The sequence below is a fragment of the Sturnus vulgaris genome, chromosome 5 (genome assembly GCF_052056855.1).
Source record: "Sturnus vulgaris isolate bStuVul1 chromosome 5, bStuVul1.hap1, whole genome shotgun sequence".
Classification (NCBI taxonomy): Eukaryota; Metazoa; Chordata; class Aves; order Passeriformes; family Sturnidae; genus Sturnus; species Sturnus vulgaris.
Window position 1 is genome coordinate 60,102,333 of NC_142247.1, and position 15,764 is coordinate 60,118,096.

At 40.8% G+C, this 15,764-nt stretch overlaps 1 protein-coding gene across 9 annotated transcripts in view; it reads right to left on the reverse strand.

The window, feature by feature from the left end:
• Nucleotides 1-13,834, reverse strand: part of KIF21A (kinesin family member 21A) — an 86,226-nt gene extending 72,392 nt beyond the window's left edge. For 8 of the 9 annotated variants that reach the window (XM_014868970.2, XM_088165798.1, XM_014868968.2 and 5 more), the window contains exon 1: nucleotides 13,487-13,834. In XM_014868970.2, the coding sequence (XP_014724456.1) occupies nucleotides 13,487-13,530 (44 nt within the window). In that variant the 5' untranslated portion in view covers nucleotides 13,531-13,834. Of the gene's footprint in view, nucleotides 1-854; nucleotides 887-13,486 lie in introns of those variants that run through there. The other variant, XM_088165794.1, reaches the window with a different exon arrangement.
• Nucleotides 13,835-15,764: the final 1,930 nt, after the last annotated feature.

Below are 15,764 nucleotides of genomic sequence, written 5' to 3' on the forward strand. Positions count from 1 at the left end.
TTAACAGAACACAGAATTACATTCTCAATCAAATGAAGTTGACCGGTGTTACACAATATGTCATTAAGTGTCAGAATGGACAAAAAATTTGCACAATCTTTTGTGTCTTTCCTATACTACCATCCTAATCTCGAGGTATCACAGTCTTCAGTTCAGAGAAACAAGACTGTTCCCTGGCAGCCATTGCAATGCATTAAGCTGTTTATCTCTGATCTGCAGCAGCAGTGTTGGCAGAGGGGTCTTGCAACAGCACCAAAAGTGGAGCAACACAAAGACTCAGCAGCTGAAAAACAGCCCAACAGTGACACTCCATCTAAAACTTGCTGACAAAGTAGAAACTACTTCAGTACCTCTAGCAATTCTTGCTGGGACTTAAAAAAAAAAAAAAAAAGAACAAAAAAACAAACAAAAAAACCCCACACGACAATGAAATCTGATATGTGTAGTCCTTTGTTACCTACCCTAGCCAACAATTTAAACTAATTAGACCAAGAGTCAAGTGCAAAAAAAACCTTAACTTTTCCTTTTTAAAAGAAAAAGCCCCACACTCCACAAGGGAGCTCCTTGTGTAGTTCTCCTCTAATTTTTGCATCAGTCACAAGCACAACTAAGCAAGTGAAGTATGCAATGGCACATAACAAGGATGTCCACAAAGACTCATGCATTAGACAGAACATTTTCTGGCCGTCTTTGAACCTTTCAGACTCCACAATGAAACTGGAAAGTCCACAGCTCCACACCACCTTGGCATCCCTATCTAGCTGTGGAGGACTAAAGGGAGAGCTTAAAATGTCCATTTCTTTTGGAAACAAAACTTCTCAGCTATTTCCAAATTAATTGAAGATACACCATACCTTTGTGCTCCAGTCATACCTAGATGAATAGGCAATAGGAGTCTCCTCAGCACTGAATGAATACTCAGAAGATGGGTTCATTGTTACTCCAACCCCAGAGCTGACCCTAGGAATAGCAGTGGACCTCCAACTCTGTGTATCTTAACCCTGTACTGAAGACAAATACCTAAAATAAGTCACACAGTTTATTTAATTACTTCCATTCTTGCAAGTGAAGTGGCCAGTGTCCCCTACCCACACATCAGCTCAGCCTGGCACACAGAAGCAAGGACCCACGAAAGGTCTATGCCATCACCCACTCTGACACATAGTAGTATATCCAGAGGATTCCCAGTACTGGTAACAGCTGCAGCAGAGAGAGACCCCTTGAACACAAAAGTGTCTCCTACATTTTATTTTTTATTATCAGAATGGAAAAATAACATGATGCCAATTCAAGTTACTTGTGAGCAAAGGAGAGGACCTCACATATATTTGCTGTGCTAAAGTGACCATCCCCCTCTACACCAAGGAGCTGGCAAAACAGGAGAGCAATTATCATTACAGCAGTACAGTAAATGACAAGCATTCTGTCCCACTGGATATTCCCTGGACAGACATATAGCCTTGAACAAAGGAAGTTTTCTTAAGGTGAAAACTGCATGTATAAATTATAGAATGCCCATATAAAAGGAGCAGTTAGTTGCCCAGCTAGACTACATTTAGTCATGTTTCCTTGACATATCCGATAAAATTTGGAAATCAGTAGCATTTCTTAGCTACAATCTGAGAAATCAAAAGCATATAAATTCAAGAAACACAGACAGGAGCTTTGAAGCACTTTATTCAGTCTACCAACACATTCCTCTGTTTTAAACAGATTGAACTTCAACCAGACAACTCTTACACATACTAGGCAGATATCCAGCAATACAAATCAAACTGAATGTGAACTTTGCCCAGTGCACCACATGCATTTTATGAATACAGAAATTTAAATAAATAAATCAAGTTAAAAAAATCCATTTTTCATACACAAGACAAAAACTGAAAATGCACACATCATAATTAATTTCCAAAGAGTCATAAGAAACCACTCTAAGGTAATCAATGCTTTGGGTTGTATTCACAAGGATATCACATGCTTCATGTGATAAACCATTGACTCTTGTACACATTTCTTTCTGCCATACAGAAGATACTGTCTGAACAACCCAAAAGAACTGAAAGAATGAAACAAACTGTCACAGCACAGAACAGGGAAAGATTTTTCTATGAGATAGGTGAAAAGAGCACATCTGAAAAGCAAAGAAACATTAAACAGTGATGGAGGGTAATTATTCCCATCAGTCAGCTCAGTCAAAATAATGAGTAAGCTTAAACTGTGGCAGAGAAAATGCAGACAGGTGAGCACTACATATTCCTGCTGGGAAAAAAAGATAGACTGTTAGCCCAAACTGAATCACACTCCAAATGCTTTCACACCTGCTATATCATATTTACCATGAAATAGTCCTCAACACAGGTAAGAGTTGGTCATATGAGGGGAATGAATAGACTTTACACAGAAAAAGCATAGAAAAAAGCATGCAAACAAACAACAAAAGCCTCCAGTACTTCACCCCATTTGTTTACAACACACTATCTCCTAATAGCAGCCCTATCACCAGCACCACTGGATGACTGCCAGTCTCCCAACAATCTGCTTTACCATACTCAGGACTGGAGAAGAGACTGCACCCCTTTTGCTGAAGGTGTGCCCCACACCTCACCTTTCCAACAGACCATAGGCACAGAGCTCTTCAGTATCTTCTTGGCTTCCAGGCCTTGTCTCCTCTCTTTCAATGCAGAAGAGAAGACTACAAAGACAAAAGGCCCAAGCTCCTTTCTGAGGTTCACATTGGGAAGACAAGAGGCACTGGTCATAAAACAAAGCAAGAGGTTTCCCAAGTTGGCATAAGGAAGAAATCTGACCATCAAAAATTGGAACAGTCAAGTACTGATTGCCCAGAGACATGGATGAATCTTTATCTCATAGGTTTTTCCTAGACCTAACTTCAGACAGAGCCTTGCAAAACCTCACCTGAATTTAGTTTTGACACTGCTTTGAGGGAGAGGCTGGATCAGATGACCTCTTGAGGTCCCTTCAAACTTGGATTAATCTAAGCTTACCCTTCCAAATCAGTAAGGCTTTACTGTTCATGTGGACATTGTCACACCTCTGTGAACACATTCTGACATTTGAATGGGATCATTCAATTGTGCTGAATTCAGGTCCTGGCACCCTACATGCAGCTTCACAGCTTTACAGACAATTGGGGTGGAAAAAAAACTGAGAATCTCAGAATGTATTCACCCACTCTAGCTTTCTGGTCCAAAGTATTATCAATTAATCCAAAATCTTCCTGACAGTTACCAGTCTGAACTGTGTTGAAGAGTTTCCCGTATGGACAATTTCACATCTCCATAGACAAAGCACAGGGTTATTTCCCTCCCTAGTCTGGTAATTCCACAATATCCATCCTTACAATGGAAAAATATTTTCTCCTCTCTTTTACTTTTCTTACTGAAGTTTAAATTTACTACATTTTATCGACTTCATCTTGAGCATGAAGAGCTTTTATTCCCTTCCACTCTGTAGCCAACACTTGGTATTTTAGGACGTGTCCCTTATGAACCTTCACTCCTCAAATCTCACATGGAATGGTCGTTTTCTAGACAAAGAGCCTTTTCCCTCTCTTTTTCAATTCCTCTTAGTCCATTTTTCCTGAGCAGCAGGAGCCAAAACCTACCACTAGACATCAGCACTACTGAGCAAAAAATTGATTTCATCTTGCCTTAGTAAAGACTCCAGTTTCTATGTACACTGAGTTTCTTCTTCTGCTACAATATAACACTGATGTTCCATGCTTATGAATAATGTGTACATTACTTGAACATTTGCCTTGAACAGCAGCAGCAGAGTGCATCAACCTTTTGTTTTTAATCAAGTATATTCCAAGATGTAAGTCAACAACATTCTATGCAAGTTCCCTCTTCCCAAAGAGGCATTTCCACACTCAGCAGTCATGAGAGTTCGAAATCAACAGGAGCATGGGCCAGCTGGCATGGGCCAGCCCTGTTCTTGGGGCTGCAAGCACAGAACAAAGCACTTCCATTTGCAGCTCTCAGCTGTACAATGTTTCTTGGAAGTCCTTTCCAATCTTGACAAGCCTATGATTCCTCTTCAGGGCCTACCAGGACTATACTTGACATTTAGAGAACAATGAAGTGTCCATCTGTTCCTAAAAACTTTGCTAACAACAATAATGAAACAGATGTACTGCTACATTTTAAAATGCAGAGCCAAAACAGTGGGTTGACCAGCCAATGTAGATCACTTTGAAGACTGCAAGGAAGACAAAGAAAGAAAGAGAGCAAACAGGAAAAAAAAAAAAAACAACAGCATGCACAAACCAAGAAACTGCAACAATGAATCAAACAAATAAAGATTAGAAAACCCCACAGACACACCCTCCAACAGCAAATTCAATTCGACCCCAATTCAAACAAAACCCTTTTGGGAGTACAAAAAAGAAAACAGAACATTTAATTATACTCATGCTTAACTGCCAAATAGTTTAGTTGCAAATACCAATGCAGTCCTATCTCTCATCTCATTTTTAGAGCTTACTGAACACCAATCTACTTTTGCTGAACTTAGAGTTTTGCTTGTAAAGATCAGAATGGCAATTTTATTGTTCCCGAGTGATGGGCTGACTGATCAGATTAGACAGAAGCATAAGCTGCACTCTAAATGATATAGATTGAACAGGTGGCCTTCCCCCTGATCTACAGCCTCTTCAAACACAAGTAGAATCCTTCTCGTTTCAATCACCTCTAGAAAATATGCATTCAGATACTTAGTCATCCTTAACCCAACATAAAAATATTTTTCTGGTCTTTAATGCATTTCAAACAGCTTGCTTATAAACACATCAGCCTTTCCCAAATATACCAATAATTCACATGCATGATATAATTTTAACTCAAAAAAGAAAATACAGATGTTTAGATGGTATCAACATCTATAGTCTGCAAAGTAATATGTATAGATAGTAAATTCAAGGAAAATTTCAAAGGCTTCACATTACAAAGTCTAAAATTATTTCACATGTACTTAAAATTAAAGATTAGACTTCAAAAAGAATGCATTTGAGACTAGGGAGTGAAATAAACCTTGCCTGTACAACTTACACAGAGTGACAACTAAAACAATGTACAGTTTGCTTAGCAGGTAAAAAAAAAAAAAAAAAAAAAAAAAAAAGTAGTCAGCTACTTCCTCCAGATCAAAGTGTCTGGTACAGGCATAATTTTTTTTACTCTTCACAGAAATGAATGAAGAGGAGAGAGAGAGAAACAAAGCCATATATATAATTTTTAATTGTAAGACTTTTCATAGAAGGTAATGATTAACTCGGGTGTTTTAGCAGAGTTGGTTTTCTCATGATATTACATCATGTATTATTTATATCGTGTCTACTTTGAAGCTACATCTTTGGCCTGAAGATCTTATGACATAATTCTAAGATGACAATAAAGTGCCAGGAGAGCAGGGGAAGGAAAGCAGGAAAAGAGTATTTTTAAAAATAAGACAAAAGCTTACTACCTACACTCATACCTGTCATTCTTATACAGGTGGAGATGGGTACACAGGGACAGTGTCCTATGACAGAATCAAGCACAAACTAAGACAGAGGCACTCTGCAGCTGGTAAATCAATACTACTGAGAGAGTGATTAGCAACTCTAAGCCTTGGGATAATGAGCTACTCAAAATGACACAAAAGATCTCTGGACTCATCTCCCAATTAGTCTCATGCTTAAGGGAAAAAATGTCCAACAAAATGAATGCTAAGGATTACTGACTTTGAAAATCAAAGTTAATTAGATTTTTTGAATAAAATATATACACACATCTTAAGTCAGTCTACCTTTCTTTCACTTTATTCCAAGAAGTCTCACACACAGTATGGCACCAAATACTTAAAGGAATCCAGATACGCCACTTTCTACATTTTATGCAGTATTAGAGGTTTTATGGGAAATTTCCTAGCAAACCTGCTAGTGATCCCAAAATTTTACAAGACTGTATTTCATCATTTGCAATATATTTCTAGAGGATAAATTCTTTTGCACTTTAGCTTATTACCAATGATTTGCATAACTTCTTAAACAACATTGCTAGCAAGTCCTGTATTTAATATAGTTTCTTGACTGACATTAGTGCTTCACAGCTATGCAGCTTTCCAGCTTAATATGTCACCTTAAATTTGTTTTAGCAGTATTAAGCAAAGGATAACTAACATAATTTAAAAGGCAAGGAAAAAACAGTTCATTGAAAAAAAAACAAAACACAGCTTAAAGACAATAACCAAGAGGTTGTGGAATTGACACAAGATGTAGAATACCTTTTTTCAAGGCCCCAGATGAGATTAGACCCAGTAAACATAGAAGCCTTTTTCATCAAAATCTTCCATTATCAAAAGAGAACACAGCAGAAAAGATAAAGTGTCAGACTTTGAGATGTCTCATAAAAGGGAAACATTTTCTGTCTAGGCCTATTATTGATAACATTCCATGTTTCAGCTCTGGTAGTTGAACTGGCAATGCTATAGCATGCTACAGGCCTTTATCTCTTACCTTGAAAATACTGCTTTACTCATGCTTTTACAGGATCAGTTATGCTAAACATAAAGGAAAAGGAAAATAAGTATCCTTCAAAGCTACAATATCCAAAAGGAAGCATTTCAAGAAACTTGGAGTATGTGAGAGCTATTATTGAAAGATTATATTAAATCTATTATGTCCTCCAAAGAGACAGTTATTTGTTAACCAACTGAACTATGCAGTTCCTATAACAGCATAAATGCAAGAGCCAACAGTGAGACAGTAAATTACCTAGACAGAAAATGCTTTAGTCCATTTTTAAATTCAACAATGGAGGTGCACTATTCAATTTGAATGCATATAAATTGCTGTGTATAGTGGAACAATCAAAACCTTTTACTAAGGTCTTGCTGCTCTCAGCTTTCTGTGCTGAAGCTCCAGAGCAAACAGGCTCAAGGGGTAAGTCATCCATTTTTGTTAGGTAGACTTAAAGAAAGATGCTTAAAGGGTGCATCGCCCCAACCAGCACTTGCCAGCTGATTTAAAGAAAAAAACACAAACATTTCTTTACACCGAAAAATAATTATTCCAGCAGTGGGCAACTCTAACAGATCTGCTGAGGATACTACTAGAATAAAGGAACAGATGGTACTCACTCCTCACTCTTTATTTCCATTCAGATTCTAGTCAGGAAATATTTTATGCTAATCAATCATAAGCTCTGAATCGTGAGTTTTCACAGTTTAGAACACATTTTGAATGTTTTGTTTCTCTTTGAATCAAACTCACTGCGACACCAACCTTATCTTTTCAATATTTTCCATTTGTATCTTGTTGCTGTAATAAACATCAAACAAGACCATTTTTAAAAAGTAAGGCAGCATTTCTCCCCCTTACACTGGAGCAGATATACTTCACTAGGAAACAGTAGATTAAAAAAAAACAACAAAAACCACAAGAACGAATGGAAGAAAGTGAACAAAGATTTAAAACTATTCAAGAGAAGAGAAAGAGAGCACAATAAGGCACAACTCATGTAGTTACTCTTGCTAGACTTGTTCAGATCTGGTTTGATTTCTAATTAGACTTTCTTGTTCACCAATTCAAATGACATTTCTTGAAAGCATTTTACATTGAAATCATATTAGCATAACAAAAATTCTATAGCCACCACAGATATTTAGTATTCTGCTGTATTTTCCTTAAAATAAAAAAGAAGCACCTAAAGTTGCTTGATTTAACCAGTAGTCAGGCAACAGAACATGAAAGCAAGAATTCCAACAGCTATCTCTGAGTGGGCAGCAAGGGCAATCTATAAAAGGCTTAAAGCAAATCAAGGGAATGCAGGGAAAGCAGAGGGAGGGAGCAGGACTCTCATTATCCCATCCACAAGGGTCATTCAACTACTAGAGAAGAATTTACAGATGTCACACAGTAAACGTGAAAATGTGAAGCCCTGAGTTCAGTAACAAAGGAATGTCTAGGCCAACAGATCACAAGTAGTAAAGGAAACAGCATTAAATGGAAATCAGTGACTAACTCAATGGCTTTTCAAAGCAAAGTAAACTCCCAAGTCTTCTACAAACTTTGGGAAGTGACAAGTGAAAAATATAACTCATCCAAAAGCATGAGCAGACTGCCGAGGTACACCACTCATTGCTTTTTCTTCTTCCTAAATTCAAGATAGCCATCTTTTGGCAAGGAATACATGGCATTAAGGGAAAGGTCCAAGTAGGATTTCTTTCCCCTCCATCCAAGAACGAGTTTGTGTTTACAACACGAGTGGTGAAAAGGGAAGTCTATTTCCTAGAAAGCAAGATTGCAGATTTCAGCCTGCCCCAAGCAATATCAGTAACGGATGATCAAGTCATATTATGAAACGAGAATTAATTCAGCAGCAGATGGTGCCATGCCTTTTCTTCAGCTAAAACGCAAAACATACCAATAGGGTAAAGTTTCAGAGAAAGACAAGGGGATGTTTAAGTCAGAGAGCAAAGAAAAACATCAAAACTAACAAAAAGATATGCAACAGGAGCTTTCCAAAACAAGATTTCTTCTTTAGCTTTCACTAACAGACTCCATGCAGAAGAGTTATTTCCCAACACCTTGCTATTTAATGCTGTTGATAATTTCTCTTTTATTAGGTAGGGTATTCTTGTGTACTTACAGATTGCTGAACTTCATTAACACAGATATTTTCAAAAAAACCCCAAACTTTTACAGCTGATTACAGATGGGTAACAACTACTGTGTATTAAAATAAAAAGTTTGCTTTATTTTAAGGAACTGATGAATAGTACTGTAGTCTATTCCTGTTGCTTATCTAGTTACAGAATGATTTATGAGAATGCTTAGCACTGTATGGGAAGCATGAAATTAGTATCTCCAGAGCTTGTAATATATACCACAGCATACATGTCCATTCATCTGGCATCTGAGGATCTATTTTCATGGTGGGAAGTTTAAACACATCTGTAACTGTTTGCATAACAGCAGCCCAAGAAAAGAAAAATCAATCAATCGGTCAATGCCATCAAAGTGCTTCAAAACACACCTGTCTAAAAAAGACAGATTCCTTTCACTCAGTTCCTTCTTTCCTAGTGTATCTAACAGTCGCCGGATCTAGCACAGAGGAAAACAACCTCACTATAAAAGCTTAAAATGCTTAAAAAGAATGCAAAAATGTGAAAAGGTAGAGGGAGACATGACCACAAACAGTAGATTGCATATGAGGAAAAAAACCCCAAACGCACACAGGAAGTAGTGAAGTAGAAAAAAACCCCCTACATAGGACAACCAACTGATCACACAGTTGAAGAAGTAGGGGTATGAAAATAATTCCATAGCAAAGCTTTGCAATGGATGAACATATCCCATTTGCCTAATCAAAAGTCAACACCATGCCCTAATGCTATGCCACACTGAGATTTAGTTGTAAAAATCTCTAATCTCCACTAAACTGAATTACTAACCAATGTGTTTTTCCAGCATACTTCATCTCCCTTTTGGAAAACCAGAAACAGAAGCCATGTGGTTTTAATTCATCAGCTGTACTTATTATTTCTACTGTTCCTAAAAACGTTTACCAGCAGATCCATTACATTTTGCACACAGTTTCCATACTTGGCAAACGTCAACATTTCAATTTTCTGAAGCAGTGTCACAACATATTGCAGACACCCAGGGTATGTATGAACAGGAAATTTTTTGGACATCTCAAGGCATGGGCAACTGGGTGCCCAGATTCCAGAGCCTCTCTACACACACGAGGAGAGCAGCAACACTCCTGTTCTTCACTTGAGGGATGAAATAAAGTAGATGCCAATCCCAGCAGATGAAACAGTACCAGTGAGGCACTTGTGCCAAAGCAGGGAAGAAGGCAGATAGACACAGACATACCTAGGATGATGAAAAGTAGGAACTTTCACTACTTTGTTCTTTACAGTTATTAAACATGCCTGATTATAAAACACCATCCCCCGAAGCTTCTTTGTGCTCTGCCCATTAACACAGTTTCAGCTGGGCTCCATCCTTCATGAGAACACACCCAATGCCAAAGTTCTTCAGCTTCACCAACTCGTACTTCATGCTTTTTTAGAGTCCACTCCACCTGAGGTGTCACCCAAGCATATCAGAGTGACCATCTTCTCTTGACTACTGATCAGCTTTTACAGCAATTCCTCTTGACATTGTACTTATTTCTTCTTCTGTTTTAATACAGCATCTCTAACAAATCAACACTGAAGCTTTTCATCTATACAATGAGGGCTGCAACTGAGTCAGAGTGGATCAAGGTCACCTTTCACCGTTGAAGGGCTAGAAGACAGACATCTCCTTCAATGTTCTGTATTGTTATTTGGATCCTGTTATGGAGAAGACATAACAGACACCTTTCCATGCTTTATCAGGCACTGTCCTCCATACAAGACTCCTGGTTAGACCCATCCAAACATTATTGTTCTCCAAAAGTTCCTCTGTTTAACATGTATCCAAAAATGCAAAGGACTGAAATGCAACATTGTCTTCTTAGATCACCACTGCTAGAATATCCTAAGGGCACGGCCCTAAGCCACATGGAGCAAGGACAGGCACTAACTGTTGGAGCCATTTCAATTCCTGCGACCCAGATCAGGTCTGGTTGGTAAAAGTAACTGCACACTTCTGAGTGCAGTGACCCCATCCAGCCCCTTCCACGAGTCATACAACAGCTCTAAAGTGCAGTAACAGACCTAGACCACTGGCTGTTGAGGATCTGTATCTTAGGTTACAATTTCATCTAACCCAACATGCCAAAAGCCTACACACTGTATTTTGCTGGTGGACACCACTAAACCGGCAAGAGACAAGAACTAGAAACTATAATCTACATCCTTTTCTGAACTTAAAACAGTTGCCTATGGCGTTGATAACATTTCATAGCCTTCTTGTCAAAAGTGCCGAAAAGACACTTAAAAAAAGCAAGACAGAAATTCTAGACTTACAAAAATTATAGTTTTTCATATTTAAAAGAAAGTTCTCCAATCAGATGACTGTTTTCTACCATGGGGGCTCTCTGACTTTATCTGAAAACAGACACTACACACAGTCACACAGAGAGCAAAGCTCTTTGCCAAAGTTGCACACCATCATCCGAAGTCCACAAGTCTTTATGTGATGGGTGACTAGAGAAAAATGTTTTCTTATTTGGGGAATTTAACATTAGTTACTAGATTATCCGTCAAACTACTTTCAGCTTTCATGCTTCACTAAACCGGAGCTCATCAGTCACAAACCCATTATTACACTGAATAAAATGTGGGGCAATTAGCATACAAGATGATAGCTTAAAGCTCGTGCTAATTGGAAAGAGTGAAGTATTTTTCATTCCTGTTGGATACAATTAGGTGAGACAACCAGGTTCTGGAAAAACAATTTGCTAAACAATTTCAGTGATGTCTACTCTGTAACCTATGTTTAAAGTCTAAGCAAATTCATGCCTTTGCATTATATCTTGCAAGCACAGGGGTTGCAAACTAAAAGTTGGTCCAGCTGTAGAGCGAGCCATTTTCAGAAACATACATACAAAACACAACGACTAATTCATCACAACTGTGGAGATCATCACTGAACCAAGCTCAAGTTGCCAAAAAGAGCTGGAAAACAAAACCAATAAGGAAATAGAATGCAATACTCATAATGCACAGTACAGCATGGCACCAATACACACTGAGATGCAAAATCAGTTGAATTATAGGACTGCACAAAATACACAATCAGAAATAAAAGAAAACCATCTACAAAGAGCTACTGGTGCAAAAACAATTATTGTGCATGCTTTTGTTCATGAATGCTAAACAGAGAGGGGAAGATCTTGTACATGAATAGTTAATTTGCCAAAAGGAAGAAAGCAGACAGGAGGAAAAATGCAATCCTTCATTATTAGAGAACTACACTCAGGCACAAAATGTTAGTTAGACAATTATACTGTAGAAAAATACCTTAAAACATTAGGGATTTGTTGTCAAGAAGTACAGCTGGGTGACTTTAATTTACTTCTACAAATCCTTTACCATATATTACTCCTAATCTAGTCATCACACACCTACAATTATGAATGTATTTCTACCAGTAGGTTTTTTTAATTTAATTCCAAGCTGCAACAAACCTCTATATTTGTAAATGAACTTCTACATCCCTATTTCTTTTGGCTCAGAACATATTTAATATTTTCTTCAAATGAGAGAGCAGTCTGTAAACCTGTAACACACCCTATTTTTAGGATCACACCTATCTCATATTTTCCTTTTAAAAAAATACAGCCTCATTATGCTTTAGAATAGAACCTCCCTCAACATTAGGTGAAAAATGCTTCAACAGAGAGAACCCACAAAAGCATCCCTCCCAACAGAAAATGCTGCTGCAATCAGACTTTAATGAACAACTGCAGCATACATCCATGTTATCAAGCAGGGGTGGTGCCTCTGTTTACTGAAAATGTTATTGCACCGTTCTCCCTACACCATGTAGCAGCAATACCATGCAGCAACATCACTTATTTCTACATCCTTCAGAAAAAAACAAAACAAACCTAAGAAATCACCCTCTTCGTCTTCCTTGAATTCTCTAATTCAAGATTAGAGATTGTCCAAGGACCCACTGAGACAAACAGACCTTCCCCTAAGGTCTGATTTCTTATGATGTAATACTCCAAGTGTGGCAGCATAAAGAAACTTCTTTAAAGTAAAGAAATAAATCAACAGACAGTATCACAATTACACCCCAACTACTGACATACATATACATAAAGAGACATAGATATATGCACACATACATGTATTTCTCCTTATGCTTCAATCATGTAAAGACATTTTGAAAACTGAAGCATCCAAGGGCTAAATTGGAAGCTCTTCAAACAATAAAATAGTATTTTCACATAGAAAACGGAGAAGAGCCAAGAGCTCACTGATGAACAGCAGATTTTTATCTCTGATTAAAGAGCAATTTGAATTAACTGATGTCTTAAAATTATTTAAGTTCCCCTCCCATCACGACTTCTACATACACCTAATTCCTACGTGCTGTGAGCAGCCTTATGGGAGTCCATCCCTCTGGTATGCGAGGTTAGACACAACCTCCGCGGGATAAAAGCCTTTATCCTTCTAAAAATATCAGCGTGCCAGGATCCACTCTCGTAGAGCTCCGTGATGCAAACGGCACCGCCACAGTCCAGGAGCTGCTCTGCTTCCATGAGTAAGCACTAGCAGCACCGGGCTATAATTAGTTGGGGTATTTTTAGGGTCACTGCTCAAAATCAGAGAGAAATTACTAAGAAAAGACCTCAGAATTGGTGGGCTTTCCCCCTCACCTTTGGCTATTTCCTACTGCTGTGAGGAAAAAGAGGCTCGGTAGGCGCCGAGGGGAGGCGACCCCCTATCTGCGGGGAAGATGTGCCCGGCCGCTGTCCCCGGGCGGGGGGAACACGGCGGGAGCACGGCCCGCACCCAGCCCGCAGGAGCCGCCGCTTACCTGACCGCCACCCGCACCGAGCTCTCGTCCGGGCCGGCCGACATGGTGCGGCGGGCGAGGGGCGGCCGCAGCCTCGCCGGGAGCTCCGCCGGGCCGCGGAGGAGGTGGGGGCACTGCTGCGGCTCCCCCTCACCTCCTCCTCCTGCTCCGCCACCTCCTCTCTCCAGCCATTTTAGGCGACTGAATGAATAGGTAGGAGCCGCGGCAGTGCAGGGCGGTTCACACCGCTCCTCCTTCGCCTCCTCCTCCCACCCGCCCTGCTCCGGCCCGGCCCGGCCCGGCCCTTCCAGCGGCTGGGCGGGGAGCGCTGTCAGTCAGTCAGCCACCGGCAGGCCGAGCCACGGCCCCGGTCAGCGGCCCCCCGCCCCGCCGGGGCCGGCGCCTCCGCCCGCTGCAGCCGCAGTGCGTCAGCGGCCCCGCCCCGGGCAGCCGCCAGCACGGGCAGATGGTGCGGGCACTGTGCTCTCCACGCACACAGAGACACGGACAGACACACAGACAACGCCTTCTCTTCACACGCCCCCTTCACACACACACACGCACACACCCTGATGGGGCGTCTCTCCACGCACACCTGTTCGCTATGTGGACACGAGCTCCTCGCGTTTGCCTTTGCCCACGCACACACTCGGTGCTCGCCCCCGTGCACACACAGCTCTCCTCACGCCTGCTCGCCCGTGAAGGCCCAGCACACCGGCCCTGCCCGCGCACAGTGCTGGTCGCTGTGGGCACACGGCACTTGAGGTGCCTGTCCCCCTGGCTCACGGGTGCCTGTCCCCCCGGCTCACACGGGCACACGCGTGGTGCTGACACGCTGGGCTCCACACGCACAGCTCGTCCCCACACACCTCTCCGCTCACACTATCAACACGCACAAGGGCTCTGCACACAGCTTCCATGGCCTCCCCCCTGCGGAAGAGAGGCTTATCCCGCTGTCTGGGCTGGGTCGTTTGACCTCGCACAAATTTCCCTTTGCCAGGCAGGAATGAGATGTCCTCATTCCTCCTCTGGCCCTGTGTGGTTCTCGCGACCCTGGTGCCCGGCGGAGCACGCAGTTCTCCCACCTTCCTGGCGGTACTGGCAGGTTTGTTTGCCGAAGCTGCTCCAGCCAGGCATCTCTGTTCTCACTTCGCTAATGAAATGCCTGGCTTTGAGCTGGAAACTGAGTGGGCGGATGACACTAATTTTTGATGCAAATAGTATCCCTGCCAGGAAAGGAGCCTGATTATTTTGCCCAAAACAATTCACATTCCTAAGGAAGATTTTCCATCAGAATAGGCCCGGGTTTGAATTTGTAATGATATGCTAAAAACCTTGCAGTTCTAGTTGTTTTGCTTCTGATAGTGAAGGTTGATCACGCCCAGGCCCCAGCCTCTGTGAAAGATGGGCAGGTGAGGTCTCCCGCAGGATGGGGCCTCCAGCCATAGCCCTGAATCGTTCAAAAGTCTCTCCTCAGCAGAAATCCACTGTGTTATTGTTGCTCTGCATGTTTCTCTTAATTATTTTCTCTAACTTTTCTAATTTTCTTTACTAAGAAATTGTATTGTTTCTAGAAAATGGCCCACCTGGAAGTTGCTATACAAAATGATGGTCTCCTTTCTTCTGAATTACACAGCACCAGCATTAAAATCCCCAACAGCATTTGAAAATATGGGGAACTTAAGCTACATACCATATTGCTGAGGTAAACTGAGATAATATTTATCCAAAAGGCAGAAAAATGGAGACACAGATAGTTCAGTATGAAATCATTGAGGGAGTCTGGTACGGACAGAACAAAGACTACATTTCTTTGAGCTTCTCAGCTCATTATTATGTGTTTGATAGGCCAGATGCCTTGTTTCTCCTTTTGCCATGATATTTTATGGGATGGGCAAAATAGGAGATAAAGAAAAAACTCCTGCAGGTGAATTGTGTTTGCATTCATGACCAAACAACCTCAAAATGAAAGTGATAGGAGTTCACAGTTCAAGGCATTTCCATCTAGAGGAGACTGAACACTCATGACTGTGTCATGCATCTATGGGTATTGTACTGAGCTCTTTAAAAATACCTGCAGTCCACCCACAGTGAGTGGAATCCTATGGCATAATTAGTCCTGACAATTTATGTGCACCAGATTTATAAAGCCAAATCTTATCCAAAAGTATCCAATGCAATTTTTTCAGCTGACACAGTTACAAGGTTGATGTAATAAGCATACTCAAGCCAAATTTATACCTTGGCAGTATCTTCCTGTATTTGTTTCACACAGCATCTTTTGCTGGACAAGCCACAG